Source organism: Rhinoderma darwinii, chromosome 1 (genome assembly GCF_050947455.1).
Source record: "Rhinoderma darwinii isolate aRhiDar2 chromosome 1, aRhiDar2.hap1, whole genome shotgun sequence".
Lineage (NCBI taxonomy): Eukaryota > Metazoa > Chordata > Amphibia > Anura > Rhinodermatidae > Rhinoderma > Rhinoderma darwinii.
Genome location: NC_134687.1, coordinates 47,004,984 through 47,027,610, shown reverse-complemented (window position 1 = coordinate 47,027,610; position 22,627 = coordinate 47,004,984). Strand labels below are relative to the sequence as shown.

At 44.0% G+C, this 22,627-nt stretch overlaps 1 protein-coding gene across 5 annotated transcripts in view; it reads left to right on the top strand.

The window, feature by feature from the left end:
* Positions 1-16,552, top strand: part of LDB2 (LIM domain binding 2) — a 318,333-nt gene extending 301,781 nt beyond the window's left edge. The window contains exons 6-9 of one of the 5 annotated variants that reach the window (XM_075858397.1): positions 6,361-6,484; positions 7,540-7,670; positions 12,563-12,637; positions 13,819-16,552. In XM_075858397.1, the coding sequence (XP_075714512.1) occupies positions 6,361-6,484; positions 7,540-7,670; positions 12,563-12,637; positions 13,819-14,049 (561 nt within the window). In that variant the 3' untranslated portion in view covers positions 14,050-16,552. Of the gene's footprint in view, positions 1-6,360; positions 6,485-7,536; positions 7,671-12,562; positions 12,638-13,784 lie in introns of all 5 variants that reach the window. The other 4 variants (XM_075858390.1, XM_075858411.1, XM_075858403.1 and 1 more) reach the window with 4 other exon arrangements.
* Positions 16,553-22,627: the final 6,075 nt, after the last annotated feature.

The following is a 22,627-nucleotide window of genomic DNA, read 5'->3' as shown; positions in this document are numbered from 1 at the left end:
CTGGAGCCGCAATGCCAGCGAGCTGGGTCCTGTATCTAATCCTATCATGTGTGATACTGTCTGCTGGGCCCTATATCTAATCCTATCATGTGTGATACTGTCTGCTGAGCCACTGTATCTAATCCTATCATGTGTGATACTGTCTGCTGAGCCACAGTATCTAATCCTATCATGTGTGATACTGTCTGCTGGGCCTTATATCTAATCCCATCTGATACTGTCTGCTGGGCCCTATATCTAATCCTATCATATGTGATACTGTCTGCTGAGCCACTGTATCTAATCCTATCATGTGTGATACTGTCTGCTGAGCCACTGTATCTAATCCTATCATGTGTGATACTGTCTGCTGAGCCACTGTATCTAATCCTATAATGTGTGATACTGTCTACTGAGCTAGTGTATCTAATCCCATCATGTATAATACTGTCTGCTGGGCCTTATATCTAATCCGGTCTTGAGTGATACTGTCTGCTGAGCCACTGTATCTAATCCTATCCATAGCTATAGGGTCGTAGTGCTATAGATATGCTGTCTCCTATATACACATATACATACATGCACACATTTTGGGGGGGTATATGTATTGGTTGGTTAGTTGGTTATTGGTTAGTGCTGCATCATTGGGTCACTTAGGAGACCCAGCGATGCAGCTGAAAGCTTCGAGCCGTCGGCCATGAGAAGTTTGGGGGGGCCCAAGAGGAACCTTTGCATTGGGGCCCATGAGCCTTTAGCTATTTCCCTACATAAATGTCCAAGATGGGAAAACGTCTTTAAAGAAGACCTGTCACTAGGTCATATAAGTTTAACTGGTTATCTGACCTGAATAGCACTGTCTCCCTGATTCCAGTGCTGTTTTTTTCTCCTGGAGATGGCCGAGATATAGCCAACTGTGGTGTTGGCGCCCTCTATGCTAATTTGCTGTAGTCAGCCAACAGGGCATGAACTACCCGCAAGCGGCCCTACCATCAGAGGCAGGGAAGCTAGCTCCACCCAGTTGGCTAACTACAGCAAATTACCATAGAGAGAGTCAACACAACAGTGGGCCAAAAACTCTGGAATGAGAAGGTCCAGAAAAAAAAAAGCTGGAATCTGGAAGTCAGCGCTATTCAGGTCAGTAAACCAGTTCAACTTATATGACCTAGTGACCGGTCCTCTTTAATGGTGCTTTAAAATATGAAAATAAATAATACTATTAATATAACAGACAATAGTCAGCAAGATTATGCAAGAAACAAAGGTAGGCCCGTGAAATCTCAGTAAGAAAGAAAGTTTTATAGATTAATTATAAATATTAGATAACAGATATCTGATATTAGATATAGATAGATAGATGATAGATAGATAGATAGATGATAGATAGATAGATAGATAGATAGATAGATAGATAGATAGATAGATAGATAGATAGATAGATAGATAGATAGATAGATAGATAGATAGATAGATAGATAGATAGATAGATAGATAGATAGATAGATAGATAGATAGATGATAGATAGATAGATAGATAGATAGATAGATAGATAGATAGATAGATAGATAGATAGATAGATAGATAGATAGATAGATAGATAGATAGACAGACAGACAAGATCTAACACCTATTTTTCCATTTTCTTTAAAAACTATTATTATTATTAATAATATTTTACTAATAGAACTGAAAACTGTTTTCTAGGCCACATGGTCACATTCTCCATAGATCGATATCATTTATTCTAAATGTGGGTTTGTCCGTTTCCTTGCCCGAAACACTGTAAGGCGCCATGCACACGACCGTGCATTTGCATCTTCATGCTATACGCTATTGCAGGTAGTATGCGGGCACATTATATAATATGGGCCAATGGACACGACCTTGGTTTCCATGGTCCGTGCATTGCCCGGAGCCCGTACTGCAAATAAAAGAGGAAGCATTTGTAGTCCAGGCTCATTAAACTCAATGCACTCTTGTGTGCGCACGGTCCGTGATTGCGGACGACCCGCAGATGATACTTCTTGATCACTGGCCGTGCACACAGCTACATTCATGTGCATGAGGCCTAATTCTGAAAATGATCGCTATTTTTTTTTTTATTTTTTTTTGCACATACAGGAATTAGGTAACCCCTGATACTTTTAAAGTATTTTTGGAGGATTATTTTTTAAATGTGAGGAAAATAGTCCTGCTAGCTTTGTGCATTTCTGTCCATTTAATCTGTTTTTGTCTTGCCGTATTTTGCATAGCAGGGGTTTTTGTCCTTTTTTTTTCCCGTATCTGGTATAATTAATTCCAGTGCTTGAAGACAATGTTTTTCTATTTCAAATAGCAGCATTACTTCTGACACAGGAACAGTATATTGGGGATTAGTGTGCTGCCTGCTAGATATATCATTACTGCCATCTAGTGGCCATACACAGCAACACAACATAGTATCTTGACTTTGAAAATCGCTTTGGCTTTATTTATTGCCGGGCCCCTACGCCCCATGGGCCTCATAGCAGCTACATTCCCCCCACTATGCTAGGCAAATCTTTGTGCTGCAGAAATTAATCAAAGATTAATTGACAAAGCCACAGGAAATTATGTATTGTGTATGGAAAGGCGATGAACAGAACAATATAATGTCACTATCAGGCAGCACTATCATATTAGCATTGGAGCATTAGCATCTTACATACAACATTGGTGGCCCCAGTGAAAAAATGTCATGAGTGCCCCCCCTTTTCTGCAAGAGGTATAATAATGCCCCCCCCATAGTTTACACACACAGTATTATGCCCCCGTAGTGCCTCGACACACAGTATAATGCCATGTAGTGCCTATCTACACAGTATAATATCCCCATAGTGCCCCCTTACACAATATAAAGCACCCGTAGTGCCCTCACATGTATAATGCCCTCATTGTGTCTCCTCACACAGTGTAATGCCCCCATATTTCCCAACTTACACAGTTTAACGGCACCATACAGATGTAGCCATCTTTATCTTGACTTTTAGCGCATTAATAAACAGTAGCAAGATCCTTGATCCTGACTTTTTCAAAGACTTTTCAATGGCTTTTGTTTTGTGATATCACACTGCAGTAAGTTATCAGAGTCAAGATAAAGATGGCTACATCCGTATTTCTCCCATACACTATAATGCCCCCCATAGTGCATTCCCACAAAGTATAATGCTCCCATAGTGCTTCCCCACATGGTATAATGCCCCCATAGTGCCTTCTCACACTGTATAAAGCCCCCATATTACCCTCTCACACAGTATAATGCCCCGGTAGTGCCCTCCCACAGATAATACCCCCATAGTGCCTCCTTACACAGTGTAATGCCCCCATATTTCCCAACTCAAACAGTTTAGTGCCCCCATAATGCCCCTCACACACTATAATGCTCCCATAGTGCCTCCTTGCACAGTATCATGCCCCCATACTGCCTCCTAAAACAGTATCATGCCCCATAGTACCCCTACACATTTTAATGCCCCCATTTAACCCCAATATAATGTCCCCGTGGTGTCTCCTAAAAATAATGAAATAAATACACACGTAGCCATGTTCCTACAACGAATGGAGGAGATCCAAGTGCAGGTCTCCTCTGGTCTGTTCTGTGTGTGGATCAGCGCAGACAGGTGCGATGACGTCACTGCATCACACCTGCCTGCACCGAGCCACTCACAGCACAAGCCTGCTCCATCATTGTATGCCCAGCCCCGCTTGCTGTCGAGGATGGCGGTGCAGGAAGCCAACGGTGAATACAGTTGAAAATGTTGCCGCTGCCAGGGGTCTGCAACTTTCTAATACTTTTGTAAATAACCTATTGTTTGAATCAAGTTTTTTTATTTAATGTATTTTCCATGTTATTATACATCATTTTTTTTTTTAAATATTGCAGTTTTCCTTCTTTCCACTGGAGTACTCAAAATAAGTTGACACCTTGTCACTTTTCAGCCTGTGCCACTGGCAGCAGGGGCAACAGTCATCTCATTGTCATCATAGCACATAACCCCCCCCCCCCCTCCTTCTTGTCTTATTCTCCAGTACCGTGATACTGTCCCTACAGGTTGCCTTTAATATTACAAGGATCTATGACAGCAGGTCAATCGTAGCATCAATGTACAACGGTGCCGTCAGACAATCATTATGTTCTGTCTCCTCTCCGCCCCGGCTCCTTCTCTCATGGACAACTTTATTTCGGGTTTCTTTCATGTGTTTATTTACTTACTTTTAACTCTAACACACTTTGTACTGTGGGCAGAGCTACATCCATCTGGAGGGCAACCCTAGACCACAATTATAATTCTCACAGGGTTATGCCAAAAATGCCATCAAGCCAGCCCATAAAGCTGCTATGGGGCCTTCTATGGAGGAACTGCAACCAAGGGGGTGAGGAATAGGCCAAAGGACCATGGAGGGAAAATAAAAAACTAAGGTTGCCGTCTTCTCTGTGCAGTGAGAAGCCATTAAGTAATCTAGTCCTAGCTCTCACCAATCCTCCGTATTACACTTTTTTTGCAGCCTGCCATGAAGAGGGAAGAATATTTCTTGCTAATTGAGAATTGTCATTGAAACCAATTGTTAGAAAGGGAACAGATTAAAATGCCGAAGAGACAGTGGTGTCAGACTGCAGTCATTATCACAGTGCGCTGTCGACATCCCCTGCCAGCATCAAATGTGTGACAGCTCTAACTTCTAGAAATGTATTCGGGAGAGGATCAGGTTTTCTATGTTGTGTTTCCTACAGCCAAACTCCATATCCATCTCTGACTACAGCCCCCCCCCCCCCCCACCAGAGCCGCCGCTTCTTTATTATTTACTTAAAGTCACAAGATCAGCACTTACGTGAATTATGTTTTAGTCTGTTTAATACATTCAGGTTCATTTTTCATAGGAGATATTGAAATTTTCTAAAATTATTTTGAAATAAGTATAAAAAAATTAGTATTCTGTGCAGCAAGTGTGACAATGCCTATGGGGTGGAAGAAGGGGCGGACTGAGAGTGATCTTGGCCACAGGTACAAACGTTCATCGGCCCCTTACAGACCATTAAAGCCATGATACACTTGGGTCTTGGCAGGCCCTGCACTTAAACAAATGAAGTGTTATAACTGATCAATGGGCCAGAAGCCCCCACAGTGCGCTAATGTCTGAATAGTCAGTTTGTCCCTGGGTAGAAGGACCCGGATTTACAGCAGCTCAGCCACTGGTGGCAAGGATGCTCCTATATAAAGTGTACCTCCCCACCCCTGCCAGCACAACTCAATGTCAATGTGCAGCGTCCAATGATTGCAAGCACTGAAGTTGGTGTGTGGGTAAGGGGGTGTCAGTGTGCAGAAGTAAGAGTTCTGCACTGAGACCCAGTTACAAGCATCTAAAACTAGGTGGGTTTTGTCACATCAGTACTGCGGCCCTGTCATTCTGTAGAGATGGGGAGGCCCCTCAGATCAATGACATGTCAAAAGCTGTTATAAATATTGTCATTTAGCCTGGTTATTTAATGATGCTTTGTACCCGTTTTATTTAATAGCTCAGTATTTGTTAGTAGTTTTTCTAAGGTCACTGTGATTTGTGTTTTTTCTTGAGCTGTTCTGTATTAGGGTATGTGCACACACACTAATTACGTCCGTAATTGACGGACGTATTTCGGCCGCAAGTCCCGGACCGAACACAGTGCAAGGAGCCGGGCTCCTAGCATCATACTTATGTACGACGCTAGGAGTCCCTGCCCTGCTACAGGACAACTGTCCCGTAGTATAATCATGTTTACAGTACGGGACAGTTGTCCTGCAGCGAGGCAGGGACTCCTAGCATCGTACATAACTATGATGCTAGGAGCCCGGCTCCTTGCACTGTGTTCGGTCCGGGACTTGCGGCCGAAATACGTCCGTCAATTACGGATGTAATTAGTGTGTGTGCACATACCCTTATAGATATAGATTTTCTGAGAACATTTCTTGTATTATGCACAACTGCAGATCTCTATGGCCGATTGCACCAGAGAAAGCACCCGACTGGCAACAGTGCACCTTTCAAGTGGGGGATTGGTTATGTGATACCTCAGATATAAGGGGCGCTCTGTTTTACATTCAGCATGCAGTTCCTTGCGGATTAACAGTCAGAATCTAACTTGTGGTGTTAGGGCATCTAATTGATGCTGTAATTTGTTCAATACAATATTGGCTTTTCATTATCCCTCACAATGAGCCATTGAATACTGAAAAAAAAAAAAACAGATACATCTTAGAATATTGCATAAAAGATTAAAACACAATAAAAAAAAATTCATTTACACTATTTAGTCTGTTAATTCTTAGTAAAGTAATTATATCTATTAGGGGCTGTTGAATATAATGTCTTGAATTTCTGTTTTATTTTAGTTGTGTGTAATACTGGAGCCAATGCAAGAATTAATGTCAAGACATAAAACATATAACCTAAGTCCACGGGACTGTCTGAAAACCTGTTTGTTTCAAAAATGGCAGCGAATGGTTGCACCACCAGGTAAGTCTTATACAGCCTGTATGTGGTCACTCCTGTTCTATACATATACAATACTGTGTGTGTGTGTGTGTGTGTGTGTGTGTGTGTGTGTGTGTGTGTGTGTGTGTGTGTGTATGTATATGTGTATATATATATATATATATATATATATATATATATATATATATATATATATATATATATATATAAATAAGCAGCACTCAGGGATTGTTCTCTTTGGACAAAACCTTTTTGTTAGTAGGGTCCCTTGATAAGCATCACAGGATGTCTTGTTCTTGATAAGCCCAGAAATCAGGAGCAATCTGCAGGGTGCCCTGACAGCAAGTGTTCAATTCCCCTGCAGTGCCACCACAGGAGAAATTATTTATTGCATGATGCCCATTGATATAAACGGGCTGTCCGTGTAATGCACGGTTATTCTAGATCCTCCAGAGCGACAAATGTTTTTTGTAGTCACTCTCGGCTCTGGTCCTGAATGGGGGATACCGCCTAGTAACTCAAAATTCTCTAATACGGTATTTAAAAATATGTTTCTAAACCAGACAACCCCTTTAAAATACAAAAAGACCAAAAAAAATGAATATCTTTTTTAAAATCTTCATGCCAAAATGATGGCTATACAGAAGACATGTGCATTGATTGTATCATTATATTTTCTTCTTTTCAGCCTCTATTCTATGATAGTAGAAGTACAGTATAAGCAATTCCGTAGGATAAAGAACTTGTTTAAGTATTGAAAATCAATTTTGCTTGTATGAAATACTGTAGGTGACAAGACAGGGTTGATAGGCATGGTGAGATCTTCTCTCTGCCTACTGCATTCTACTCACTCCACACAATGATGCCAACTGGAAAGCAGGATACAATTCAGCAGGGTTGGTAAAGTATATATAAAAGATGTTGGAAGTCAGGCCAGATCGCATGTAACATCATAGATAGAGCTGACCTTTGATGAATAGCTTTTATTATAAATTCTTCTTCGTATGTCTCCAAAAACGTATTAATGCATGATCACAAATTTCTCAAATGGCTATATTATTTCTGTCTCGCAGCAGAACCTACAAGACAGACGACCACCAAGAGGCGGAAAAGGAAAAATTCCACCAGCAGTACAGCAAACACAAACAGCACATACACCAAGAAAAAGCCACCAGCCGCAAGTCTCAACTTATCCAGTCAAGTACCTGTAAGCGTCATTATGTTAATACCGGTCTTGTCTACTTTGCATGTGACTCTCTTTGTCATGGACATAAACAGGATATAATCTGAAACTCAGAAGGTGTTAGTATCATATTGTCAAGAAGGAATAGAACACGTAATCATAGATATTACTATTAAGTCCACATTGATGGTCTATCCTGTGTCCCTGTCCCTCGGAACCCCATCAATCCTAATAATGAAGGAGCAAGCACAGTAGCATGTACTGTATATCAGGGGTCGGCAACCTTTTTTGTATGGCGTGCCGATAAAAAAACTTAGTTTTTATCCGTAATTACAGAATCCGTAATTATGGCTAAAATTGCAGACCCATTCATTTCTATTGGCCACAGATACCTTTCCATATCTTTATTGTGTGTCCGGGCCATAGAAATGATCCGCAAAATATAGAACATGTCCTATTTTTGTTTGCAACTGTGGCACGGACTCATCCATAGAAGTCTTTTGCGGACGGCTACGCATGTGTGACTGTCGGATCCATATTTGCGGACAGTAACAACCCTTACGGTCGTGTGCAGGGGCGTAACTAGGAAAGACTGGGCCCCATAGCAAACTTTTGACTGGGGCCCCCCCTCCCCCGGGTGTCACACAACCCCCCCCCCTTGTAGATAGTGCCTTTTTTACATACCCCCCCTTTTGATAACGCCATACAGCCCCCCTGTAGATAACGCCATACAGCCCCCTTTGTAGATATCTACAGAGGGGGCTGTATGGCGCTATCTACAGAGGGGGCTGTATGGCGTTATCTACAGGGGGGATGTATGGCGTTATCTACGGGGGGAGTGTATGGCGTTATCTACGGGGGGACTGTATAGCGTTATCTACGGGGGGACTGTATGGCGTTATCTACGGGGGGACTGTATGGCGTTATCTACGGGGGGACTGTATGGCGTTATCTACGGGGGGACTGTATGGCGTTCCCTACAGGGGGGACTGTATGGCGTTCCCTACACGGGGGGACTGTATGGCGTTCCCTACAGTGGGCACTGTATGGCGTTCCCTACAGGGGGGACTGTATGGCGTTCCCTACAGGGGGGGACTGTATGGCGTTCCCTACAGGGGGGGCTGTATGTCACTATCTACAGGGGGGGGCTGTATGGCGCTATCTACAGAGGGGGCTGTATGGCGTTATCTACAGGGGGGATGTATGGCGTTATCTACGGGGGGAGTGTATGGCGTTATCTACGGGGGGACTGTATGGCGTTATCTACGGGGGGACTGTATGGCGTTATCTACGGGGGGGGCTGTATGGCGTTATCTACGGGGGGACTGTATGGCGTTATCTACGGGGGGACTGTATGGCGTTATCTACGGGGGGACTGTATGGCATTCCCTACAGGGGGGACTGTATGGCGTTCCCTACAGGGGGGGGGACTGTATGGCGTTCCCTACAGGGGGGGGCTGTATGGCATTCCCTACAGGGGGGACTGTATGGCGTTCCCTACAGGGGGGGACTGTATGGCGTTCCCTACAGGGGGGGGCTGTATGTCACTATCTACCGGGGGGGCTGTATGGCGCTATCTACAGGGGGAGCTGTATGGCGCTATCTACAGGGGGGGCTGTATGGCGCTATCTACAGGGGGCTGTATGGCGCTATCTACAGGGGGGCTGTATGGCGTTATCTACAGGGAGACTGTATGGCGCTATCTACAGGGGGGACTGTATGGCGCTATCTACAGGGGGGCTGTATGGCGTTATCTACAGGGTGGACTGTATGGCACTATCTACAGGGGGACTGTATGGCGCTATCTACAGGGGGGACTGTATGGCGCTATCTACAGAGGGGGCTGTATGGCGTTATCTAGAGGGGGGACTGTATGGCGTTATCTACGGGGGGGCTGTATGGTGTTCCCTACAGGGGGCGTCAGTAGGGAACGCCATACAGCCCCCCCTGTAGGGAACGCCATACAGCCCCCCCCCCTGTAGGGAACGTCATACAGCCCCCCCCTGTAGGGAACGCCATACAGCCCCCCCTGTAGGGAACACCATACAGCCCCCCCCCTGTAGGGAACGCCATACAGCCCCCCCTGTAGGGAACACCATACAGCCCCCCACTGTAGGGAACGCCATACAGCCCCCCCCTGTAGGGAACGCCATACAGCCCCCCCCCCTGTAGGGAATGCCATACAGTGTCGTCCCCCTGTAGGGAATGCCATAAGGCGTCCTCCCCCCTGTAGGGAACGCCATACAGTGTCCCCCCCTGTACGGAACGCCATACAGCACCCCCCCTGTAGGGAACGCCATACAGCTCCCCCCTCCCAAAAAAATGCGACCTACAGTGTGATAAAGACTTTACAGACCTAATAAAAGACATGTATCCCCTATCCACAGGATAGGGGATACATGTGTGATGGCTGGCTTTGATAGGGAGAACGGGGGACTGAAAGTCCCCGCAAGTTCTCCATGACTAACCTCTGACTTCCGGCGTCTGTGTCGGCAGCTCACTAAAAATGAAAGGAGCGCTGGTCACGCATGCGCACAAGCGTGACCGGCGCTCCATTCATTTCTCCGGAGCTGCCGACACAGACCCCGGAAGTCCGAGGTTTGTGATGGAGAACTTCAGGGGACTTTCAGTCCCCAGTTCTCCCTATCGCTACCAGCGATCACACATGTATCCTCTATCCTGTGGATAGGGGATACATGTCTTTTGTTTAATGGCAGAGCGGGGAGATACCTCCCTGCTCTGCCGTACTGTTCAGTGGCGTCCCGCTGTAGCAGCCATAGCGGCCATGGTGGGGGCCCGTGCCGGAGGGCGACACGGGCCCCCTCATGCCGCGGGCCCCGTAGCAGCCGCTACTGCTGCTACGGCGGTAGTTACGCCACTGGTCGTGTGCATGAGGTCTTACTCTCTCTCTTTCTGTCTCTTGGGCCTAAGTCTACAAAATATCTTTAAGATAGATAGGAACCAGCTTCATTCTATACTAATAAAAAACAGCCTTGGACAGATGGGAGGAGAGCCCGACCAAGATGGAGGCAGTCACCACCCCAAATGTACCATGCAAAAAACAAAGTTGTTCACCACCTCCTAACAAAGTGAAATTATAGTCAGGAGTTAATCTGCTGTGAATTACTTTGTTTTTCACATTAGACTTTTTCGGATGGTGACTCCATCTTGGTCGTGCTCTCCTCCCATCTGTCTGTCTGTTTTTAATTAGAGCAGAATAAAGCTGATTGTTTAGCTGAATTTATCTTTCTTGACTCATTCTCCAGCCAGACACCTCTGGTACCAGTTACCATAAACATAGGATCAGATTAGTATAATCCAACCTGTCCAGTGCTTGTTTGCCCAGATGGGAGGCATCGGGGTGGAAATGGGCTGTCCCCATAGACATTAGATCCACCGATAAAAATCACACGCCTATGCAGGGCCACAACGGGAATTTCTTGGTCCCATACATCCAAGAAGTCTGGGCCCCCACCACTCCATTATCAGGGGGGGGCCACAGGAGGGAGACATGTTGGCAAAGGCTCTGGGGGGCAAAAATAACACAACATGGCAGGGGCACTGTGGGGGCTGCAGGGGGGAGATACTAACAAGTCAGGGATCACTGGTGGGGCAGGGGGATACAATAAGTGGGCAGAGGCTCTGACGGGGGTAAGGAGACAATACATGGCAGAGCTCTGTGGGGGAAGGGAAAATAGCATTGGCAGGAAGGGAGGGTCAAGGCAATGGCTCTGCAGAGGAGCAAGGGGGACAGTGGGTGTCAGGGGCATTGTGGAGGGGAAGGCAGGAGTCAGAGGGTGGCAGGGCTCTGTTGAGGGTAAGGGGGAAGACAGTGGGTGGCAGGGGCTTTGTGGAGGGGCAAAGGGGGGACCGTGGGTGGCAGGGGCTTTGTGAAAGGGCAAGGAGGAGAGAGTGGGTGGCAGGGGCTCTGTGGAGGGTAAGGCGGGAGACAGTGGGTGGCAGGGCTCTGTTGAAGGTAAGGAGGGAGATAGAGGGTGGCAGAGACTTTGTGGAGGGGCAAAGGGGAGACATCAGATGGCAGGGGCTCTGTGGAGGGGCAAAGGGGAGACCGTAGGTGGCAGGGGCTCTGTGGAGAGGCAAAGGGGAGACAGTGGGTAGCAGGGGCTCTGTGAAGGGGGAGACACATAAAAAAAAAATCATTGCACTGTAGCTTCTGCTGACTGTACAGAACATAGAGAGGTAGTAGCTCCAGTACCTCCCTAACCTCTCACCCACGGTCACTCACCACTCTGCTGCTTCTGACTGGCTGCAGGACGTCCCTGATGTCTCTCGCCACCGTGGTCTGCCTGGTAGAAGTCTCCTGCTCCTCACAAGCAGCATGCATATCACAGCCCTGTGAGGAGAAGCAGAGCACCACTGCCTACCTCTCACTGCGGCCCACTGAAATACAGCCATTAAGCACTTTATAATTTTACTTTGGGGAAATAACAGGCCCAATTACGCCGTGGACCCGTTTCTTTCCCCATAGTAAAATTATCTTGGCTCGATTGCAACGGCAGCAGCGTGCCCTCTTTTTCCATACTTGTGGCTGGGACCTTGACAGCAGCCCTGATGGCGGCCCAGTGTCTATGGCCAGCTTAAGCCACATAAAGTCTATTTAATTTTTTGTATTTTCAATGTGTGATAAATTCAAAACAAAAAGATTTCCTGGAAAATACTTGACAGCCACACTACTCTATACTACACTATAATCTAAAAAAAATATTAAACTCTTCAGTTTAACTTTTTTTTTTCTTTAAACATTTTTACAACTCTTAATTAAATGACTGGAATATTTTGCTAATTATTTTAGAAAATGTACAACTGTATCTTACTGTACACTATTACATATTACTATTATGTATTTGTATCGTGTGTTTCAATCTCTTTTTAACCAAATTCCCCTTTATTTACAGCTCATCACTACAAAAAAATGCATAGGCGATAAAACAAGAGTCAGACGGAATTATCGTGGAATACGAAACGGTTTGGTAAGTAATGGGCCCAGGCAAAAATTATGGGCCTGTTATGCCAAACCAGTCCCTATTCCATGATAATTCCCTTACTTAATTATCCCCTTTTAAGATATGCCTGTATGGTTACATACAATGAAGGCGTCAATGAAATTATCATGGAATATGGACCGGTTTTGTAATGTGTATGACATTTCCTTGCCCTTATATAGCGAGATGGTTCTTTGTAGTAAAAATGACAATATGCCGCAAGCAATGGTTCTGTTCATTATGTCTTTAAAGTGAATTCTTGATTAAGTTATCAATTAAATATCATCTGATGTCATAGGGACATATCACATACATTGCCATTGACGTATGGGCTGAGCTGAGTCAGGGATCCTGAGTGCCTGTACACTTTTTCTCATGAACCCCCCCATCACTAGCCTTGTCTTGTTATGGCTCTTAAAATAAGTAATTGTATAATAGTTGAAATAGTTGTATGCGATTATAAAAAAAAGTCTGCCTTTTTATTTCCAGAAACAGCTCCACGCTTGCCCATGCGCCTTGTCTGGTATTTCAGCTCAGCCCTATTCACTTGGGGACTCTTTTACCTTATGTACAATCCAAATGGAATATTAAATATTTGCAGATAAATCTCCCAATATAGACTTATTATTAATAAAGATGCATTACTATATTACATTTCAGCAGTGTGTTAAGTGTTTTTCAAAAAGTATCTGCCACTAGTACAAACTCCATTTAGATAAGGGAATTTGTACAATATGCTATCAAACATGAACCAGTAGGCATAATCAAGAGATCAGAAAAAGTGAGCTTTGCCTCCTCCCTCCTGACATTGAGTCAGGCTGCAAGGAAGAGTGTAATATGACCACTTTACATTTTACTAAATGTTTAATATGGCAAATAGGGAGCAAGCTATTTTAAAGGTCTATGATCAGCGTTGTTGGGCATCTGATAACTTGTCCTAGGACCAGACTGTCAGCTAACCTCACAATGCTGTTGTGTTGGTGCTTCTTGGCTTTAAAACAAACATCCAGAGCTTCTCCTAATTATGCCATGATCAATTTCTGATCTCCAGTAATGCATTTACAATGCCTTGTGTAAGATAGCACAATACCAGTCCCACATTAAGTCATCGATAGTTTTTTTGTTTTCCCTAAAGGTGCCCACATAATAATGGTCTGTGCTGTTCACAGGATGTGATGGTGGTAGGAGAACCAACTTTGATGGGAGGCGAATTTGGAGATGAAGATGAAAGGCTAATCACTAGACTAGAAAACACACAATATGATGCAGCTAATGGAATGGATGATGAAGAAGATTTCAACAACTCACCTGCACTGGGAAACAATAGTCCATGGAACAGCAAACCGCCCACTACCCAGGACACCAAACCAGAGAACCCAACGCAACAGGCTTCCCAATAGGTCGAAATTGACCAGAGAACTTGATAATGCATAAGATGTGAAGTTACAGATCATTGCATTGTTTACTTTATGACAGTACAGTTATTCAAGAGAGTCATTGTATCGACCAAGAAATTTCTACAGATAACTCTTTCCTAATGGCATTTGGTTAAATATTTTTCAATAATAATTTTGCAATTATGATGATTTTTTTTTCATATTTTACTCTGCAGCTTGTTATAGTTTATTAATTAAGTCGTTTCATTGGTAGATCATAGGGATCGCCGTGAAAACAAATGGTCATAATAAAACTACAATTCCACCAAAGTCAACAAACTTATCCCCAAAATAAATGTCATAAAAAACATAACTTTAAAAAATGTGCTCCAAAATAGTTGGAAATGAAATTTATTTAAAAGCAGATTTGTTAGCAGTTCATTGGGAATTTATTTGCATAACTATATGGTGTATGCAGGATACGAAAAGCAAAAAAAAAAACAGGGTTTCACTATATTCCTCAAAGATATGCAGTTGAAGAATCCCTACATTGACTTGAGGATTTTCTGCTTTGCTCAATTACACATGTAGCGCTACTTAGAGAATCGGCAGAGAAACCTATGATTGCTTTAATTCGTAAGTTGCAATAATTCCCATTCATTCCAATGGAGAGATGACCTAGAATTTAGGGTCAGGCTGGGCCACCAGCATATCCTCCGGTGGTTCCAGGCTCCATCACAGTAATGGATCTCAAAGGTCCAACAGAAGACCACCCCATCAGTTGATTTTGGAACCAAGCACTTGGCACTAGGGTCTTTTTCTTCTGGGTTGATTTACATATATTGTGTTAGACCTTATTGATGGTATGTCCTGTGTGTACAATGATAGCAACAATGATTACAATGCAATTAAAAATTAATGTGCGCATGTTTTTTTTATCGATGGAAGGTGGGCCTCCAGAATAATTTTCTATGATGGGTGTAAAGAACCCCAGTGCTATACTGTTTTCTTTCCACTGCTCCACTAAAATGGTATTGAAATTCATTAGTATTCAAGATCCATGGGGTCCCCAGTTGCTGGAGGCTAAGTTGTTACTTAAGCCCCACTCACAAGACCGTAATTTTGATCCGCAATTACAGACCGTAATTGCAGATCAAAATACTGATACACTAATTTCTACGACCAACGTACACCTTCCCGTACATTTAAGGGAAGGTGCTCGGGCCGTAGAAAGCCTCCGTAAAAAATAGGACATGTCCTATTTTTTTATTTTACGGACTGTGCTCCCATTCTTTATAATGGGAGCACGGCCCGCAAATGTGGGTGATTGTGTGTCCACGGCCGGCCGTGCCTGTAATCACGGGCCGTGCACACATGCCTTATTATATGAATTTTTAGGTGAAATTTAGGATTTCTATGGAATTAAAGAGACTGTCTGGTTTGAAAACCCCAATTTTCAAATACCCTATTGAGAAATATAGCATTAGTAGTGGCAAACAGCCATCAATGGAGACCAGCTACAAAGAATGACTCTCTGGAGGACCCAGTCTTGAATTGCACAGGCAGACCATTGATTTTAATGGGCATCAAGCAATGCTTAAAGGGGTTTTCCCATAAGAGACATTTATGACATATCCACAGGATATGTCATAAATGTCAGATAGATGCGGGTCCCACCTCTGTGACCCGTACTTATCTCTAGAATGGTGCCCCCCCTATATACCCCGTTCTGCCACTCTGTGTAGCGGCAGGTGAATTCTGCCCATGAAGTAGGAAACAGCATAGCCCACATGCTACGCTGCTTCCGTAACTGCAATTCATTACTATGGGAGTTACAGAAACAGCGTAGCTCAGCGAGCTACGCTGTTTTCGTAACTCCCGACCATATAGTCGGTAAGTGGCCAGGGAAGCAGAGGGAGCAGGAAAAGGTAGAATGGGGTTTAGGGGGCCCCGTTCTAGAGATAGGTGAAGGGTCCCAGAGGTGGGACCCGCATCTATGTGACATTTATGACAAATACCGAGGATAAATGCCTCTGATGGGAAAACCCCTTTAACTTGCCCTGTGGTGGCACTGCAGCAGAATTGGACACTTGTTGCCAGATTCCCCCACAAATTACAGCTGATTGCTGGGGGTCCTAGAAGTAGGACACCTTGTGATCAGCTCATTTTTAGGACATCTTCCTACCAAAAAGAGATAAAGATTAACCTCATGATGGTTCGATCTCTCAAATTTTTAATTGCATGCACATAAAGTATCACAGCCTGCAAAGTATTCAAAAAGTATTCCAGTGTATTCAGAGATGAACAGCCCTCCAGGGATATAGTTCACAGATATTTTTTTTTGGTCAATTTGGGCTAGTATATCTTTTTTATTTGTTTTGTTTTTTTCTTTAACAAAGCAGTTCATGAAAAAAAAAATGTTTTGACGGTAACAATGCATTTATAATGTAAATTTGTTTGATTTTTTTTTATTCAAAATTCGTCATTCAAAAACTTTTTAAAAATAAAAAAAATATTTTAGCATTCATTATGGATCAACTTTTTATTTCTGTGACTTCCAGTGTTTAATTGAAATACCCCTAAATGGTTAATCCTTAACATTCTGGACTGTAATTGCTTCACTCATCTCTACCTATATAGAAATTTACAAGTAACAGTTTTGTTCTATTAATTTGGTTTTGATCCGTGATTATGACAGTATTAACTTACAATAGTTTGTAAGTGTGAAACTTTTTGTAATACTGAAAAGTCATTTGTGCTTTAACAAATGGAACATCGACTTCATTTATAACTTTGTATGATCCTGCTCTTGAGACTTTTTTATATATTTCATTTGTTTGTTTCCTTAGTTACAAAATTAATGCAGAATTTTTTATTTTTTGCTGTTTATTGGTCATATAAAGTTCACATAGATGATTAATACTCTTTATTATTTGAGGAGCATCTGGCAGTTCTCCTGAAATGTCTGCTTTAGTAAATACTTGGATTCCCCATTAGGTAACATTTCTGGAGAATCTTTTCATAGAACCGTGTGGAGTGATGTTCCTCTGTTATTCCTCCTGGAAATGTATGAATAAATTGACAACTGGAAGTCATCATTCCTCTTCTTAATAGGGTGTGTCCCTACACAATCTGACACTATCTCATTGGTCCTGCCTCATTGACAAGGTAAATGGTAACATTTAGTTGTCAATTTATTCATACATTCCCAGGAGGAATAACAGAGAAATGCACAATGCAATAGCATACAGGAATATTAACTAAAACTGGCATGTCAAAAAAGCTGACCAGTCCTCTTTAACATCAGATTAACAATAAATAATACACATTCCATCAAAAATGAGCCCCAAAAAAAAAAAAGAAAGCTTTTGGTCAAAATATTTCAAAGGCCATGTAATCAATTTCATTTTTGTGAGGAATTTATAAAAATACACAATTTGTGTTTTATTGTATCTCGGTTGGCTTTGTTGCTTTCTTTCATAGTATATTTCTTGTATAAATATTTTGTAAATTCTCCTATGGCATTTTTTTTATTATTATTATTGCAGTGTATTTATGTGGAACTTTATATGTCTAAAATTCTGTTTAATTTTCATATGACCATTTTGAGCACACAGTATAAGTCAATGTGTTATGAGCAAATGTATTTCATGTTATGCTTTGCCAATATGTGTGCCAATAAACTGAGCTAACATAATTGTTTTGTATTTTTGAATAATCTTAGCAATATTTACTAACTTACTAAAATTGTTGTAAAGTACAGATGTGTTCTTCCTTACCTTTGCTCTTGACTCAAGATATCCTAAAATGTGTGGTGCGAGATGACCAGCTTCAAAAAAAGAAAAAACATGATTTCGAAATACTCTGTCACGAGATGTCTATGCTATATGGGGGGATTTTATTAACCTTTCGAGGCCAGTTTTCTGCGTTAAAAAAGTTGCAAATGGCACAAAAGTCGCAATTTGCACGGCATTTTATACCACTCATTGCACCTCCTAAAAAAGTGGCCAGGGTTTGATGGAAAGGGGCGACCCGCTTCCCGACAAATGTATTATAGTTTACGCCAGAAGCTGGCATAAATAATAATGGAAATCTATGGCAGCTCCTAGCTGGCGTAAATTTCACTCCGTGGGGCGTAACACAATAGTGGCCAGTGCCAATCAAATAAATAAAAATATGTACGCACCTCACATCACTTCCCTCCCCCAGATTCTCTCAGCAGGCCGTGGCGCATACAAGCTACTGATGCCTGGCAGCGTCAAGAGTTTGTATATGACGCAGCACTCAGGAGGTTGAGTGCTGCGTCGCATATAAGGCCCTGGCGCTGCGTCAGGAGCTTGTATGCGCTTTTGCTTCTTAATAAATGTCTTACTCCAGGGAACTGTTTATTAAGATTGGTGTATGAAACGTCAGTCTTAATAAATCTCCCCCTGTGGCTATGTGTGGCCATCCAGTGGTTGTAATGTGAAATGCAGCCTGTCAAAGGTTTCACTAGCATGTCGGAATATTGTAGTCAATTTGTTTCATGAGTCCTTAACAAAATTCCAAAAGTAAAGGGTGGACACATCTGTAGCAATGAAAAGTAAAAAATTACGCTTCCTCTCTGGAGCCAAGTTAAGGTTAATGGCCACTTTTACAGATTGTTTTAGGTCCAACATTCTGTGCTGATTAATTTGTTATTATATTTTTATAACGGTCACAGCTCTGTTTTTCTGGTACAGAGCTCCCAATTCTCCTGTATAGACCGTAGGGGGAATTTATGAATCTCTCTACGCCAGTTTCCTTGCATAGTAAAGTATTAATATGCACAAAAACTTACTTTTTGCACAAAAAATCTGCACATTTTCTATCTCCAAAAAGTGTATGGTGCTTAGTGGAAGGGGGCAGGGGTCAATAAATTTACTTCAAATAATTTATGTCAATTACGGCTGGCGTAGATTTGATTTTCTGGAGCACAGACGGCCGGAGATACGTCTAATTTATTAACAGCCGTGCATTTCTAAGGGGTTTTTCCAGAATCATAAATTATTACCTATCCACAGGATTGGTGACAATTTTCTGATTGCTGAGGGCCCCATCGCTGGGACCCCCACTGATCGTGAGAACAGGGATCCCGAACCCCCAGATCCAGAGCTTTAATGGAGTGGAGGACGTGCATTGATCCGCTGCTCCATTCACTGTCTATAAGAATGACAGAAACAGCCGAGCGCTGCACTCGGCTGTTTCAGTCGTTTCCATAGACTTTGAATGGAGCGGCACGCACAACCGTCTCTCCATTCAATGCCCTAGTCACTGTGGTCGAGCAGTATGGGGAAACGGGAGGCCCCCAGTTTGTACCCCCATAAATTTAGTGCACTCTGTAGATAGTGCCCACACCGTCCTCCACCCAGGTAGTGCCACACAGCCCCACCGCCCAGGTAGTGCCACAAAGCCCACCTTTCCAGGTAGTGCCTTACCTGCGCGTGGTAGGCTGCAGGCCCCCAGTTTGTACCCCCATAAATTTAGTGCACTCTGTAGATAGTGCCCACACCGTCCTCCACCCAGGTAGTGCCACACAGCCCCACCGCCCAGGTAGTGCCACAAAGCCCACCTTTCCAGGTAGTGCCTTACCTGCGCGTGGTAGGCTGCAGGCCCCCAGTTTGTACCCCCATAAATTTAGTGCACTCTGTAGATAGTGCCCACACCGTCCTCCACACAGGTAGTGCCACACAGCCCCACCGCCCAGGTAGTGCCACAAAGTCCACCTTCCCAGGGAGTGCCACACACTCCCCCTCCCAGGTAGTGCCACACAGTCCCCCCTCCCAGGTAGTGCCACACAGCCCCCCTCCCAGGTAGCGCCACACAGCCCCCTTCTCCCAGGTAGTGCCATACAGCCCCCTCCCAGGTAGTGCCCCAAATCCCCCCTCCCAGGTAGTGCCACACAGCCCCCCCTGTAGATATCGCTGTACAGCCCACCTGCAGATATCGCCATTCAGCCCTCCCTGTAGATAGTGCCATGCAGCTCCCCTGTACATAGCGCCATACAGCTCCCCCTGTAGATAGCGCCATACAACCCCGCTGCAGATAGCTCCATATAGCCCCCTGTAGATAGCGCCATACAGCCCTTCTGTAGATAGTGCCATACGCCCCCCTGTAGATCGCGCCATACGTCCCCTCTGTAGATAGCTCCATACAGCTCCCCCTATTGATAGTGCCATACAGCCCCCCTGTAGATAGCGCCATACAGCTTCCCATGTAGATCTGACCACAAGATACAAATGGGTATGTATGTATGGCAAGAAAATATAATATACCATGAAATGACTATATATATTATAAATATACGTTTTTATTTAGAAAAATGTTTACACCACAGAATAAAAAACATTTAAAAAGCATAAATATGCCACAAAAATCTCTGGGAGGGGGGGAATGAATTGTCCACCCTGATAAGTGGCCCCCACAATACATCCTAATCCCCTAGATATGCAATCCTGATCCCTAATGTGAACACATGCAAGTATTGCATCAATACAACACGTTACCATAGTATAAGAAGAGGGGAAAAGGGGACTGTCCCCATGTAGATATCGCCATACAGCCCCCTGTAGATAGTGCTATACAGCCCCCCCTGTAGAAAGCACCATACAGCCCCCTGCTGTAGGTAGTGCCATATAGCGACCCCCCTCCTGTAGATAGCGCCATACAGCTCCCCCTGTAGATATCGCCATACAGCCCGCCTGTAGCTAGTGCCATACACCCCCCCCTGTAGATAGCTCCATACGCCGCCTCTGTAGATAGCCCCATACAGCTCCCCCTGTAGATAGCGCCATACAGCCCCCCGTAGATAGCGCCACACAGCCCCCTGTAGAAAGCACCATACAGCCCCCCTCCTGTAGATAGCGCCATATAGCAACCCCTCTCCTGTACATAGCGCCATATAGCGCTCCCCCACCTATAGATAGTACCATATATTGATCCCACTACTGTAGATGGCACCATATAGCAATCCCCAAACAAATTTAAAAAAAACCCATCATACTCACCTAGGACAGTATGCGACGTAGAGAATCAACGCCGACGGGGTCTTTGATTAGGCCAGCGTGATCTAGTGACGACATCACGCCGGCCTGCGCAGGAATCCCTTACCAGCGCATGGTAGGCTGCAGGGCGATCGTGGCCTGTAGCCTAGTAAATGGCAGAGTAGGGTGATACCTCCCTACAGGGCATGGGGAGGCCCGTGACTGCGGGTAGTTGTGCCCCTTCATGCAGCAGGCCACGTAGCAGCTGCTATGACTGCTACAGCGGTAGTTACGCCGCCTGCTAAACAGGGGCTCCCTCTAGAAGCAGAATCCCCGGCAAGATCGTCGGTAACGCTCTGGTCGGGCATTCCACTCTTGTAGGAGCCATGAAGGCAGCATCAGCACCCGGTGGCCGAGTGGGCCCCCCCAAGGGTAGTGGGATCCGGCACTTGCCCCGGTTTGCCAGGTACTGACGACGGCCCTCTGTGTAGCTATTGGCCACCGCCAGTGAAAGTGGTTTCTTCTGCATGCGGACGCTGTTATATGGGACCATACCCTGAAAAAGGAGAAGATCAACCATAAAACTCAAATTTATCATGAATTGCATAACTTTAAAAATAATGATCATTGGTGCCATGATTATTTAATATAAATGACACTAAGTAACAATTACACTTGGCATTGCTGCCTAGCGCAAAGCCATGGCCTGGTGTTCAATGATGTGGACTGTGTTCCTCAAGTACACTATGCTGTACAAGAATATGTATGCATAGATTAGCCCTACCCCCAAATTATAATAAATACAGTGACTGAAGTATAAAGCCACACCGTTAATGGGTAACACCACCATACAGAGACTGGATAGCACTACCATACCGTGGCTGGATAACACCACCATACTGTGACTGGATAACACCCCCATATAGTGACTCTATATTACCACCATACCATATATAACACGACCATACAGTGACTGGATAACATCACCATACAGTGACTGGATAACACCACCATACAGTGACTGGATAATACCACCATACTGTGACTGGATAACACCCCCATATAGTGACTGGATATTACCACCATACCATATATAACACGACCATACAGTGACTGGATAACATCACCATACAGTGACTGGATAACACCACCATACAGTGACTGGATAACACCACTATATTATTACTGCATAACACCACCATACTGTGACTGGATAACACCATCATATTATTAATGGATAACACCACCATACTGTGACTGAATAACACCACAATACCGTGACTGCATAACACCACCATACCGTGGCTGTATAATACCACCATATCATAACTGGATAATACCATAATATCATAACTGGATAACATAACTATATCGTGACTGGATAACACCACCATAATGTGACTGGATAACACCACCATACCGTGTGTCCTCCAAAATTTTTCCTAACCTCATGTTCATCCATTTTTAAAATTTTGCTGAGTCGCAATAAATCAAGTACAGCAAATGGATGTGCGGTCCAGGTTTCCGTCTCTCCCTTGTGGATATACATAGCCTGTGTATTTTTTTTCTGGTACCAGCACTCCACCCATTTGACCCAGGTG